Source organism: Hippocampus comes, unplaced genomic scaffold, assembly GCF_001891065.2.
Source record: "Hippocampus comes isolate QL1 unplaced genomic scaffold, H_comes_QL1_v1.1 scaffold104, whole genome shotgun sequence".
NCBI lineage: Eukaryota > Metazoa > Chordata > Actinopteri > Syngnathiformes > Syngnathidae > Hippocampus > Hippocampus comes.
The window spans coordinates 1455967-1470552 of record NW_017806072.1 but is presented as its reverse complement, the minus strand read 5'-3'; the positions used below and the strand labels follow the sequence as shown (position 1 = coordinate 1470552).

General features: G+C 41.8%; 1 protein-coding gene across 3 annotated transcripts in view; it reads right to left on the bottom strand.

Moving 5' to 3' along the window:
* Positions 1-13670, bottom strand: part of man2a2 (mannosidase, alpha, class 2A, member 2) — a 23537-nt gene extending 9867 nt beyond the window's left edge. The window contains exons 1-15 of one of the 3 annotated variants that reach the window (XM_019893998.1): positions 13489-13670; positions 12633-12765; positions 11730-12508; positions 9361-9618; positions 9094-9238; positions 7031-7202; positions 6701-6828; positions 5911-6084; positions 4626-4812; positions 3902-4079; positions 3402-3604; positions 2056-2238; positions 1583-1697; positions 961-1031; positions 711-876 (exon numbers count right to left, since the gene is read on the bottom strand). In XM_019893998.1, coding sequence (XP_019749557.1) covers positions 711-876; positions 961-1031; positions 1583-1697; positions 2056-2238; positions 3402-3604; positions 3902-4079; positions 4626-4812; positions 5911-6084; positions 6701-6828; positions 7031-7202; positions 9094-9238; positions 9361-9618; positions 11730-11861 — 2112 coding nt within the window. In that variant the 5' untranslated portion in view covers positions 11862-12508; positions 12633-12765; positions 13489-13670. The remainder of the gene's footprint in view (positions 1-710; positions 877-960; positions 1032-1582; positions 1698-2055; positions 2239-3401; positions 3605-3901; positions 4080-4625; positions 4813-5910; positions 6085-6700; positions 6829-7030; positions 7203-9093; positions 9239-9360; positions 9619-11729; positions 12509-12632; positions 12766-13488) is intronic. The other 2 variants (XM_019893995.1, XM_019893996.1) reach the window with 2 other exon arrangements.
* Between the last annotated feature and the right edge of the window lie 916 nt (positions 13671-14586).

Sequence of the window (14586 nt, the reverse complement as noted above, 5' to 3'; positions counted from 1 at the left end):
GCACCACTCCCGGCCTGAAAAAAATGCAAAACGGATCGGATCACTTCCAGACAGTCGCGCGATGTAGACAGATGTACAGATAGACAGATGGACCAGTTAACATGGACCAACAATCTCACCAGTGTTGCAGGATCACCACGGTTGCCTTTTTTGCAATACATGCGTTCCTGTCTTCCGTCTTTGAATTATTGCAAGTGCGAACTGAGCAAAACAAAATCCTTACTGTACGGGAGAAACCGTACTACCATTCAGCCCCGTAACATTCTTTCCATAGGGGAAACTTTGGTCGCTCTGCGGGACGGGATAAAATTATCCGATCGGAATAAAATTTTGCACACATCCTTGTGTCATAGTATCGACAAGATTTCCGACCCGGCCCGACGAATCCGACAAACTTTTCCAAAATGGACCACCCTAATATATATATATATATATATATATATATATATATTTTTTTTTTTTTTGGGGCCCATATTGTCCACACCTACTGTAGTACCTCCTAAGTGCCTATGTAGCAAAGTTGCACCAGGCAACATTTACAGTATGCCATTACCTATAACCATTTTCAAGCTACAGCCTTTTGAAATAATGAGATCAAAACTGAATATTTTATTGAAAAGGTTAAGACTGATCTAATGTTGCACAGCTAACAAAAAAACAGGCCAAGATAGGGAGAGAATCATAAAGATTTATGCAAAGTCATCTCTCACCTCAAACACTTCTGCACTCATTTGACTCGACGAGCTCCACTGAGCGCTAAGCTGTACAGGGAGGGTCTGTCCATCCTCAGTGAGGATCCTCACCCTGACAGTGTTGACCAACACAGTCACGGCACACAGCCGTTCCTGCTCAAATGGGTTGAACAGGACGAGGTACCTGACAGTGATGAGGGGAAATAGCAATCAGTCTCTTGGCATTGAAGGAAACGGGCCGACATGGTAGACATGATGTGGGTCCTACCTTGGCCCTGCTGGATCCAGCTCAATTAAAGTGCGCTGAGGTAGAGAGTCCTGAGTAGCACGCCTGTCATCCTACAAAATCAAACACACACACACACAGACAGACAGACAGAGGCGTGCACGCCGGTTGGGTGGGTTGAGAGGGTACTTTTCAAAATATATTGATGATGATGATAAAAATAATAATAATAATAATAATAATAATAATACATTCAATGAATTTATTTCTACAAGGATTCATTTTTCCATTAAACATGGTGACAACCAGAAAAAAAGTGCAAAACTTGTCTCGATCAAATCACGTTCCGCCAGGTGCGCCACAAATTAGAACACTTCCAAGCTGATCTCAAGTCTAGTCTACTTTTCGTCATCAAATTGGCAAGTGCGTAAGGACGTGTAAGAAAGCACTGTCAGTTCTCCGGAAAGCAAAGAGAGGCGCAACGCGGTCTGCCAAATTCCCCAAACACAGTCACGTGACTTGCCCTGGCACAAAAATGACGATGGGCCAGATTTTGTGGAGAGCGCATCGGCGCCCGTCTACGAAAATAGGGCCCCAAGTAAGTCAAATGCAATGTAAATTGTTTATTGCCCTGTTGGGAACACTCTCCAATGTTTCTTCTTACCATGTCTAGGAAAGGCTCTGTCTGGTAGAAGCGATAGAACTCTTTGTTCTTCATTACTAAGAAATGTGCAGCATTGATGATCACTCTCTTCAAGCCAACGAGTGAGCGTAGTAATCTAGGATGACAGGAGACAATGGTTTCACCCAGGAATCAACTGCTAATGGCATGTTATTTTGCTACTGGGTATCAAACTTGCAAGTCGCTTCAACAAAATTATAGGATTAAATGATCCTTTCATACAAGAACTCATGTATTTATTTATTTAACCTTTATTGATCAAGATAAACCAATTGAAAAAGGATTCTCATTTGTAAAATGTATCTGCTTTCTATCTCTTGAGTCATCTAATCGAAAAATGAAATGAAATTATTCATTATTTTTCATGTACACTTAAAACCGTTAAATATGCAAATTGCGAAACTATCCCTTTAACCAGATCTAATTTATCTATCAAGGCCATTGTGATTTCCTACCTGCCGCCATAGTCGACAACAACATTCTCTTTTGCAGTACCAGTGATGCCATCATGATGTTGGAAGAGGGCCACATTGCGCCTGGCATCAACGAGGAGGCCGTAATCTGAGACTGGATAACGTCCTTCCATGCCCATGTGTCGCGCATTGGCAACAGCTAAGCTGTACAGTATCTCAGCTCCCCTGAATCGTGCATAACACAGCAATTGTGAGAAGCTGTGTAAAAGAGATTTGATCTGCTTCACAACTGAAAACATCACATCATCGTACTTTTGTCAAGTTGGGACTTCAAATTTCTTCAACTGGCTCATCAGATTTAAACCAAACATTTGCTTGTTCCATCACTATACAAACATACCACTGATGAGACTTTCAAACCTTCAGCAAAGCAAAGGTGCAGTGAGGCTTTTAAAAAAGGAGTACACAAAATCTATTTAACTGATTTCCTTCACACTTTCTGTATCCATTCAAGTGGGGAAATAATGGATTTTTAAAAAATCATTGCATTAATTCTAGCATTTTCCTTAATTTTTGGAGATGCTTGTGGAGGCTCTCAGTCGTACAGGAAAGTTCCATCGTAGAAAGGGTTCTGTCAGTCGTCATCTGTACTTGTGGGTAATTGAAAATTTTTGGAGAATAATAAAAAGAACACCGTGTTGTTTTTTTAAAATGGGCACGTGTTTTGCACAGGACAGCCCCGACAGGAAGGTTTACCAAAAGGCTGTATATTTTCCGTTGAACTACTGAATGGATGCCAGAAAAATCGAGTACACATCTGTGGAGCCTGACAGATGCTGGAAAAAAAGTGATTCCTGCACTGACACTCCTTTGGCCACTCCCACACAGTGGGCCGCAACTCTGCCTACCCAATGTACCAATCTGTGACTCCACAATTTAAACTGAATTAAACTAATACATATGTGTGTCAAACGAGTGCCATAAGTAAGGACGGCAAAGTAAGAGAGAGGTCACAGCAACAAAATGGCCTCCCTCAAGTCACTGATCTCAATATTCATGCCAAAAGAGGCATATAACCATAAATTCTGAACATAAAACTGACAAAAAAAAAAAAAAAAACAAAAACAAAAATATTTTGAAATGGAAACATTTCTGGGACATATCATCAAATCTACAGATAGTCTGCCTACAAAAGCATGAAAAAGTGTGTAAAGGGACAGGGATGCCAGTGACAGCGTGCTTGCAGTGCATACAAAGAAAAATAACATTTCCTGTTTGACAGTTCCGTCACGCTCTAAAAACAGGTTGTAAGTGAGAGGGTGAGAGACAGAGAGAGAGAGAGAGACACAGAGACACAGAGGATTGACGTGTGCATTAAATTGTCCAACCTGAGGTGTGACTCAATGACACGATCCAAGCTCTTATAAAAGGGCCTGGATGTAAAGTAGCCTGTCCAATAGTGGTCTTCTCGGTCTGCATAGGCAAAGAAATCCCCACTTAGCACGGGGAAGTCTGGAGGTCGGGATCCTTGGACCAATCCATAGAATTTATACAGCGCATTGAAGTAGTCTGTGAGAGTTCCAAATTGAGCCTGGGGGAGTAGGCAGAGAAGCGGGAAAAGTTCAAACAAAAGAAAATGCATTAATTAAACTGAACACATAACAGAACAAATGGATGCATTACTATACTTCTGACTTTCTGGGCTCTGAACCAAGCACTGAGCCATGACATATCTTGTTACCTCAGTAACATTAAATAGCTTGTATGATTCATTACTATCTCAAAGTTCATACTGTACACCCAAAATATTCTGATCACCACAAGCTAGGAAGCACGGAAAAACAAAAATCAAATAGTGCGTCTGACAGGTGCCAAATTACTTTCTCACCTTGACATGCATCTCAGGGTGAGAATTCATGTAATCGAAGAGCTTCTGATAGTTGATATACTGCTGATCCCACTCCAAGGACTTGTCATAGCGAAAGTCATCCCCCAGAGGGATGAGAAGCACCTTGCTACGGTAAAGTTTGGACTTCTTGCGATACTGATCAAGGAGGAGTTGTGCCCTGAAAAAGACGAAAACAAATTGAGGCAGACCCCCTGTGCAGTCTTTAACGCCAGCTTTCTAAGAAATTACTACAACCTTGGAAAGAGCAGGTTCACAATAATAAGGAGCTATTTGCCATAAGCCAGTGAAATCTGCACTCAGAAGTTATTTATGGCTTTTAAAAGCCGCTGCCTCATAGGCCTGCAGGACAATCTGTATTCGATTGCCATCTTCCTCTATGTATGTCTTTCTGCCTGTTGTCCTTGGCTCAAGTTTAGGTATGGAAAATGTGCATCCATCACTGTTAACTGCAATAGCGGTTCCAGAAGGCTGAATGCAGTTTTTCCCCCAGGAAGAAGCATCCTTTTTTTTTTTAGGTCATCATTATAATTTGATTTTTACTAAATAGTCCAGTTTAATGAATTCTGTGAGAGGACTTTGCAACAGGCTCCAGTCTCCAACAAAACAAATCACAAACGAAACAAATGTCCAGAAATAACTGTTTATGATTCATTGATAAATTACGTTGCTCCAGAAATTCATATTTTGCAGCAGTAGGACGCACCTCTCTGCTACATTTGCCTCCACCACAGCCTTGGGTGGCACTTTCCACGGACAGTTGATTCGACCGCCGGGTAACCTCTTAAAGTCAAACTGGCAGCAGATCTTTGGGTCAGGCCCGCAGGTATGAGGCACGTCATAGCTGTAGAAGGGCATCATGTGGCATAAGATGTCTGAACTGGATCCAGCGTCTGTAAAGGTAGTACAAGTAAACACTAAATATTACCTTGGAATGAGAACATCTATCTTGGAGCAAAAGATAAGATTTTTAAAATAACAGTATACAGAAAAATGCTGAAGATTAAATGGAATGGAATTTCTCAGCACTATGGATAAATTTTTTTCAATGAAAAGAGGAGGCGGTGAGGAGCCTTCATGCCCCTCTGGGACATTTGCTACTGGGTACACCTTAGATCTTTGGCAGAAGCGGAGATCGGTTTGCCTGTCCGTGGAGGATGCGGAAGACATCTATATTTTTGGGGTTCTGATAACAGGTATCCTGCTGTTTGGATTTGGCATATTCATCTTTTGGAAGACAATGATTATGTGAATGATTTCTCAAAACAATTATCAATAATGATTTAACAAGGTAAGAAATAGTGCCACATATCTGCTTGCGGAATCACTTGTTTCAACGGTCACTTAATGGGATTAAATCTAAATCATGCATAACATGTTGGATATTAGCAGTGGTTACCGGTTTCAAGGACATATACTGAATCGCCAAATAATGTCAATAATCATCCAAAAAGGGAACACTTCCCATCAACTTGGGTGTTGTCGTATAGATGTCCACAGCTACAATCATGCCTTCAGTTTTGTCTGCTTCTCAGGAAACCCCTACTTCAATTCGCTGACAAATTTCAGCTAAAAATATACACTAATAAGCTCATACAGGCAGAAATTTCAAGGTGGTCTTCGAGTGGGGACTCCTTAGTCCATTGTTGGATTTTGCACTACATAATGCACCATGATGATTAAAGCTGCATCTCTTGCCCTCAAAAATCTTGACTTAAAAAGCACAAATTGAACATTATTCATGAGAAGAGCAGTGTTGGCAGTAGAATTGGCCAAGCACTTTAATCATCAAATGTGCTTTCCTGAGTTTATTTCTTAAGTAGTATTTTGAAGGCGTGACTTTATTTTGGAGGCATAATTTTGGGGGTAAAATTCTCTAAGATGGCGGCCAATTCTCACATTACACTTATAAGTGTGAAGAATAGTTGAACTCTCTGAAGGTGTAATACACTCTTTATTCTTCCAACATGTCCTATTTGTGCTACACTCACCCCAGGGCTGTCGCCACATAAACTCCAGGTTGCGTGTGGCAGCAAAATGCTTTTTGACTGAGTAGTGGACCCTCTGGATGAGCATGTTGGTCAGGTTGGCTCTCTTCAGCACATAGGCCATAGTAGAGCTGTGACCAAAAGGGTCTATTGCCCATCCGCTGTGGGGTGTTGCCCCTGGAATAGAACAGAAAGACATTCTTATTATTATTACTCGGCTTACCCTGAGTGTTTTCACATTGGTCATGTCTCTGTTGCTCCAAATATAACGTAAATTCTGCCGCAGTGAACAGGAGAGCACTGTCCACGGGGAGACCTGCCTGTGTGTCTGCCTGTGTCTTTTGGTGTCACACTGACTGCTAGCACCCCCCAAAAAACTTAACATGACATTGTGCAATGTCAAATGAAGCTATTACTGTTCAATTTGACAAGATCTTTATCGCTTTGAATTATTTGGTAGCTTTGTGACCTTTAAAATTTCAAAATGAAGAAAACCATTTTGTTTTCACCTATCCCCGATCAGATGAAAATGACACGGACAGCCCTAGTTTCCAATCGCATTATCGGCTCAGAACATCTCTAGTTCATATACTTTTTCCTCCCACTGTAGGTGTCATCACCTGTTAAGTGAGAATCTTAAATTCAATGTTCCTTTACAAGATTTCATAATGGAATAGTGACTGGAATAATCATCGTAACTTTTGTCTGACTCGTGAGTGATACGTTAACCATCTCAGAGTACGAGGGAAGACAATAGAACATTTTAGTAGGACATGGATAGTTTCTAATGCACCTATGTTTCTCTCTAGCCACTGATGTCCCTCAATAAGCTGGTCTATCATGGCGAAGTAATGAACGTTGGCTTCATCTGTCATCACCCAGCCTCCTGTCACAATCTCTAGTTGTCCCCGGAGGATCAGTCTATTGGATAGAAAGGATTACAAAAAGAAGGTGAGAATAATCCTGCACCACCAACGTGCAAGAATCACACTATCCAGATAGCAAGCCATTTTCAGAATTTCCACAATCTGCCAGTATGTATGAGACACTGTGTAAAACATTATCTCCACTAATTTTGGATTTAGCTCATAGAATTGAAAAAATTCATTGAGTCGCGACTCACTTGCGTGCTGCCTCTTGCTTTTGGGCATCAGCACTCTCCCACCATTTGGAGAAGAAGGAAATCTCAGACCAGATAAACTTCCTGCGGGGATCTTCGGTCAGCTTCACCACCATGTTGTTTAAAATATGCTGCGTCTGGTCTAAGAAGTACTTGTCAAAAGTCTTAACCCAACCTAAGAAGAAAATAGTAGATTGTAATCAGAGAGATGGCCTTTCTCTTACCACACACACAGAAAAAAACTATTAAAAGAACATTGAGGGGAAAGTGCTGCAAATGGATCAAAAATAAGGCTCATGATTTATTTAAATCGAACAGTTGTGTGCACAGAGTTACAATATTTGGCAGAGTCAGGCTTTCTATGCATTCAAGGCATTACAAAGAAGTACAATCTAAATACCTGGTAGCAGGTTTACGTACTAAATTTAAAAAAATGCCAAGAGGTCTGCAGGTTAAGTCTGTGAGTAAACCAAATGTGATAAAGGTTCTTTAAATGAGTCACAGCACACAAGAAAAGGAATGTAATCGTACAATATAGACGATTTCTTGGGAAGGACAACTCATTTCGATGCAAGAATGGTGGGTGCCTGTCGTGTTGAAAATGCCCAAAACCAAAACCCCAAACGGTGGTAAGGGATGCCTTCCAGCTGAAGTGGTGGGAGGGGAGGAGGGAGTGAGTCCTCTAGGGTGTTTTTGGCCAGCGGGATTCTGGAGGCAGCTGACAGATACCGGCTGGCCAAACAGAATGCTGCTTCGCCGGTTGTCAAGGCAAAAACTCGGGCGGAGGAGGACTTCAGCGAGGCAATGCAAACAGACTACCAGACGGCTTTGAGGAAATTCTGGTCCAACTTCTGGTGTCTCAGGAGGGGCAAGCAGTGCACCATTAACACCGTGTACAGTGGGATGGGGCACTGTTGACCTTGACTCTGGACGTTGCGAGTTTGTGGGCAGAATACTTTAAAGACCTCCTCAATTCCTCCGTCAAGCCTTCTTGAGAGGAAGCAGAGTCTGGGCACTCTGAGGTGGGCTCTCCTATCTTTGGGGATGAACTCACCGAAGTGGTTAAAGAGCTCCTTGGTGGCAAAGCCCTGGGGGTGGATGAAATCGGCCCAGAGTTCCCCAAGGCTCTGGATGTTGTGGGGCTGTCCTGATTGACACGCCTCTGCAACATCGCCTGGACATCAGGGACAGTGCCTATGGATTGATGTGGTCCCTCTTTTTAATCAGGGGGACAGAAGGGTGTGTTCCATCTATATATGGATGACACTCCTCAGCCTCCCTGGTAAGGTCTAAGTTCCACCAATGGCCTAGAATCCAGAATTCAGATCCTATTGTCAGGACAAATCTGCTCTGAACACACATCAAACAGAACAACCATTTTGTTTTGATTGTCTGATGTGTGTACCCGACCAAAGTGAGCTGAGTTCTTTCAAACTTAGCCTAACATTTGGTGCCTCCACGGCAATATGCAAGTATTCATTCTCCACTCTGAAAAACAGACAACAGGCCCAAAATGCTGCAAAAAATAAAAGGCCCAATTGGTTCAGCTGGCATTTAAGAGACATAAGTTGAAAATGCCTGAATACCTTCGCACATACAGAAATGCCCAAGTCCGCTACCTCATGTGTTTCGTTTATCCAATGTCAATGGAGGCATACCTGCTCATAACGCTAAATGTATAGCAGAACGTGAGACCTTCCCGTGCTGACCAGATGGGCCCTCCCAGATGTGCTCTGATGCTGACACTGATTTACACTTGGTAGCACGGTAATTAGCGAACTGAAATATGTTATTACATTTAAATTATCAACATTCAACAATACATATCATATTGGAATAAAAGTATGGTACACCATTTTCACAATCCCTAGGTAAGAGCAAACTATATACGATCTTTGTGTTTGATCCTTGATTTTTGCCTTTACTATACAAATATTTGTAATTTTGCATGTACCAGTGTATAACACAGACCCATTGATTTTGAGTGTGGGGGGGGGGGGTTCAAATATTTTGGGTTATTCTCAAGAAATTATGATAAATAATACACGCGTGCTTGAGGTGATCACCTGGATCATTGTGAGAGTGTGGCACCACAAACACTTGCAGAGGTTCTTTGTCCCACTCATCAGCATCATAAGTTATGTCAAAGCCCTGTTTCCACACACCACCATCCGGGTTGTCAAACTTTAGGAGTGAGTATACATCCAACATCTGAAAATGAATACAAAACATACCTAATAATGTCACCAACAAAACAAGGTAATTTTACATTTGACATTCACTAAATAGGGTAACGTGTACGTGCTTGTCAAAATTTGCAGGAAGCTACAAACCTGAACGTCTGCCTGACTGGGACTGCCTGCAGCCAACTGACAGTCCTGGGGCTTGACAGCAAGGAAAGTGGGGCGGCCGTCAAAGGGAAGGACCCAGGAGCCATTGGCACTCCTGAAGGGCAGGTGGCCACTGGGAGACACTGCTCCCGTGTCTGTGAGCTCCATCACAGAGTCTTTTATGTGACTGATGATTTGATGGTTTTCCTCCAGGAGCTGCTCCAACTGCTCTATCCGATTCTGCAGGACGGAAATTTGGCTCTATAACATACAAAGAACAAGGTAACAAACGATCATTCAGACTTAACAAGACCAACCAAATTCATGTCCAGTGAAACCTACGTACATCGTCAGATAATGGCTAAGTCAGAGCATTTGAAGTTCAACCAAAATGTCCAGGAAAAATGTGGCCGAAACATCAAACAAAACTTGGGCTCAAACCATGTGTAACCTCACCATATCTAGTGAGACTTCAACTCAGCAAGCATCTAATTAACTCTATACGTCTATTTTGCTCTTTCTATGCCTTTATTGTGTTTTAGATGAACAAAAAGAGCATGCGTTAGTGATGATAAAGTAAATAAAAATATATACAACTGGAAAATGTATTTCTTAACGTCATGCAACACAAATTAAACATCACTGCATCGTATTAATTCCCGCAAACGATGGCGACAATTTCGCTTTACAAATACTTCCATTAAGTGTCTGTAGCTACAAAGACAAGGCATTTAAATGTTCAAACTGATAAAGGTTCAAACATTTTGAATCTGCAACACATTTCAAAAACGCTGGTACAGCGGCAATAGGCAACTGTCAGTCAAGTAATGCTCAAAAAAATACCCGTTTAGAACATTCCACAGGTGAAAAGCTTAATTAGAAATGGGAGCGTGCATGTTAAATACACTCTTGATGATTGCTCGGAAAATAGTGACGGTAAAATATATGAATCAACAGACACCTATGGTCACACAGCGAAAGCAGAACCTTAGGGAGTCTTCATGAATGGGTGGACAGGTACAGTACAATTGACGTCTAATGTGTTTCGAATTCCTAAATTGAGATACCTCGTTAAATAAAGGCAACCCCACAATATGCTGTTTTCTCTCAAATAATCTATGTACAGTATGTAGCTATTTTTCAATGCCCATCTTTGTACATACTGTATTTATTTTTCAGTCACCAGCTTCAACTTTCATTTTCTTACATAAACTGGTGTGTTGCGAATATTCTCTATTGTGTTTATCTGTTCAATAAAAATAAAGTTAAAATGTGAGTGCAATGAGTTGGGTATGAAAGAAGCATCCCCGAAAGGCTCAGTTGTTCACAAACAATGATGGGGTAAGGTTCACCACTTTGACACCAACTGTGTGAGCAAATAATTCACCAGTTGAATGTTTGTCAACTGCAAGGACATTTGTGATTTCATCCTCTACGGTTGATAACATCAAGATATTCTGATAATTTGGAGAAATCTCTGCACATAAATAGCAAGGTCGAAAAGCAACATTGAATGCCCGTGACCTTTGATCCCTCAGGTGGCACTGCATTAAAAGTTGGCATCCTTGCATAAAGGAAATTGACACACGGGCTCAGAACACTTCAGTGTTAATTGGTTTGAACATAAAATATCTTGTCATTTTTATTTACCGGTATTCAATTGAATGTAGGTTGAAATGGATTTACAAATCATTGTAGTCAGGTTTTTTTTCATATTAATTATATTACATACATGCATAAATACATAAATATATGTACCACGGCTCAAAATAAGGCTCTGAAGTAACTTTTTTTTTAACTCGATATGAAATAAACACTGATACCGAATGTATTATAGGATGAAATTTACAGGCCCATTGCCGGTTCTGGCAGGGCCACCTCAACATTGCTCATTCATGGTGGCCCCTAAATGTTTTGTAAATCCATTTCTCTTTGCTAGGGGCGGCGAGGCGGACGGCGACTGGTTGGCCGGCTTCGTCAAAATAAGGCTCTGGAGTAACTTTTTTTTTAACTCGATATGAAATAAACACTGATACCGAATGTATTATAGGATGAAATTTACAGGCCCATTGCCGGTTCTGGCAGGGCCACCTCAACATTGCTCATTCATGGTGGCCCCTAAATGTTTTGTAAATCCATTTCTCTTTGCTAAATTGCGCTAGTTGACTAAGCTTCACTACAAAAATTACTAATCACAAAAGAATGTCTTGTTTCCCATTTTGGATTGTATTTTCTGCCCAATAATAATGTGGGAAAGAAGCTAAAGAGGCAATCATTCCTAAACAAAGAGATTGACTGAATGAAATGTAGTACAAATCATCTCCCCCCCAAAAAAATCATACAACAAAATAGCCTTACGCAGTTTTTCTTACCCGTGGAAAGTTTCCACCATTTTGTCGCCTCGTAGGGTCATGCTGGACACGGTCCAACATGAGATAGAGTGAGAATACAGCCACACAGAAGATGGCCCCTCCACACACTGTCACCTGTTTCCTCAGCTTCATCTTCCCCTAGAGCGTGTTTTCTACAGATTCTAGGAGAACTCCAGCTGCTTTTTCAACCAACAGAGAAAAATAGGTCAATCCCAAGGGTTTAGTTCCTCACAAATGGGTCCTCCAGCCTCCATTCATGATACTGGCGACTACACTGAAGTCGGCAGTAGCTGCAGTGGATGTGAACAAAGTGACTAAATCAGCAATGGCTGGCAAGAAGTCCATCAGCTCTGGCCAGGCCACAGCCACCGGTGGGCTCCTTCAAAGTGGCCCTTGTGCTCAATCATCCAAATCTATGAGATAGCAGGAAAAGAGAAAACAAGCACGACACAGATGGGAGGGGTCCGACAGGAAGCTTAGTGTCCCTGCTGCATGAGGTGACTCCCAGTGGGCCTGCGCTTTCTGGTCCAGTCCCCGCTTGCACAGCAGCAGCTAATCCTTCAATTTAGTCCTCCTTTGCTCCCTTCCAGTGCCTTATCAAGTCTGCACGCTTGTCTGTTGCAAAGCTGGTACTGGTTTTGCAAAAGCAGCTCCAGGCAATGACGAGACAAAAGGTGTCTTTCTCACAGCGTTGTCATCAAATTTAAAAGAGCAGCAACGGTGGATCTGTCCTTGATCACAGTGGCCAAGACGAAATCACACTACTGTATCTTCCTTAGCTGTTGAAATAATTAAAAGAGATTAATGATGCATACATATTGTAATCAGGCTATTGAAACTAACATGCTCCCATGATGTACAGGCACTAGCAACACAGTGGTGAGAAAATGAGTGACAACATACCTAAACGAAAGGGAAACAATCAGGAAGCAGATGGTGGGGGAGTGTACTTCCTCTAAGCTCAAACGGATGTTCCTGGTTCACCACTGTGTGCAATCCAACACAAGACTAATCAGCTCACTTCTCAGGGCTGCAACTATTAGAACATGATCAGAGAAGAGTGGCATTATTAACTTGTTCAGACACTCTAATAGCAGGTCTCAAACAACCAAAGGCAGACTATTTTGTAATACATAGGCAGACTAATAATGGAGTACAAAGGTACATTATACTATAAGTAGTATTTACTCAGTTTGAGCAATGTGCCAAATCGCTTGTGTAAACAATGACAACGGCCCAAACACGTCTATTTTATTGACAAACGGCTGTACCTCTGTTAAGCTTTAACTTTGCTGACTTTCAGACAGGGCAGCGAGTTTGACAGCGGAACTTCGATGTTGTAAAATAAAAAATAAATGAATTGAAAAAAACCGCAATCGCCAAATGCCACTGGTGAATCAATGAAGGTATCGTCTCTCAAGTAGCAACATTAATGTGCCATTAATGCCAAACTCGCCGATATATTGCATTGTAACAAGCTAGCGCTAGTGTCAAGGTATATAAATCCGAACTGACCCAGTCTGCTGATTTAAGATCTTGAACGGAATTTCAAATGCATTCCATAGTATTTATTATGAGCAGAAAAATTAAGTCGTACGCATACCAAGCGTGCTTGCCACGGCAAGTGTGGGCTTGGGGCATTCAAACAATAACCTGACGCAAGTGAAAACAGCCCTGGCAAAGATGTTCGATTTCGTCAAACACCGGGTAGAAATTTTTGTGGAACCCTTTCAAATAAAATTAAGAATTCTGACGTTACCTGTCAATGTGGCGAGTGGACCTTCGGCGAGGAGCCCCCTTGTGCGCGCGCGTGTGCACCGTATATGTGTGTGCCTCCAGCTACAAGTCACGTCAGGCTGACAGCTAACCGACTATAGCAGCCAACTAGCGTAAGCAGCTAACAACTAGCTAGCGTCGTCGAGCTGCTGCAAAAAGCTTGTGGGAGGAGAGCGCGATGATTGGTCGACTGCTTCAGATGCTTGCTGTCAGCAAACAACCCATTCCTTCCTGTTGACTTTGGTCGAGTCATCACGAAACTATTGTCTACTCATAAAAGGTAGGTTTAATCAATAAAATACAACGCTCGAGTCTCCTTGTCTTTTTTGGTAATGCGTTTGGAAACAGATTTTATAAATAGAAAAACGACTGGTTATTTGATTTTCGTTTTAAAATGGGAACGCCATCGTTGAAATATTGCTTGATTTTCCTCTCAGGAAAGAGTAAGTAAAGGGATTTGAATTTTTATTTGAATATATAAAAACGAAATGTCAACAAGAGATCTATCCGAATCCTGATTATGGCATGTTCAGGTATTAGTTTTGGCAAAACAAGGCCTGTTCACCAAATGTATGAGCTCCAATTGCATGAAATTGCACCAGTTCTCATTGGGCGTGCAATACAACGTTGAAGTTTCGTGTGCATTCGAGCATGGTTGGCAAATGATTTTGCCCACCTTCCTGGTTGACATTAAGAGGGAGATTTTCTGTGTCCAGTCCGCGTGATCCCCACGCAGCGGTAGCAGTGCCGCCGCAATCGCGGTGGCCAGCTTGCAAAGCTTAAAAGATGGTTGGCCAAATTTACTTCACACTTGATCTTTAAAATCCCTCATAAACAGGATGTGATCATTTAGCAGCATGATTTTAGCAATATTTGAAAATGGCCCTGGCCTTCCTGTGTGGAATTTACATGTTCTTCCCATGCTGTGTGGGTTTTCTTCTGGTGCTCCAGTTTCCTCCCGCATTCCAAAAACATGAATGGGATATTAGGTTAAATGAACAATCCAAATTGTCCCGAGGGGTGATTGTGAGCATGAATGGTTGTGGTGTGGCTAAGAGCGAAACCTTCCAATTTCTACTGC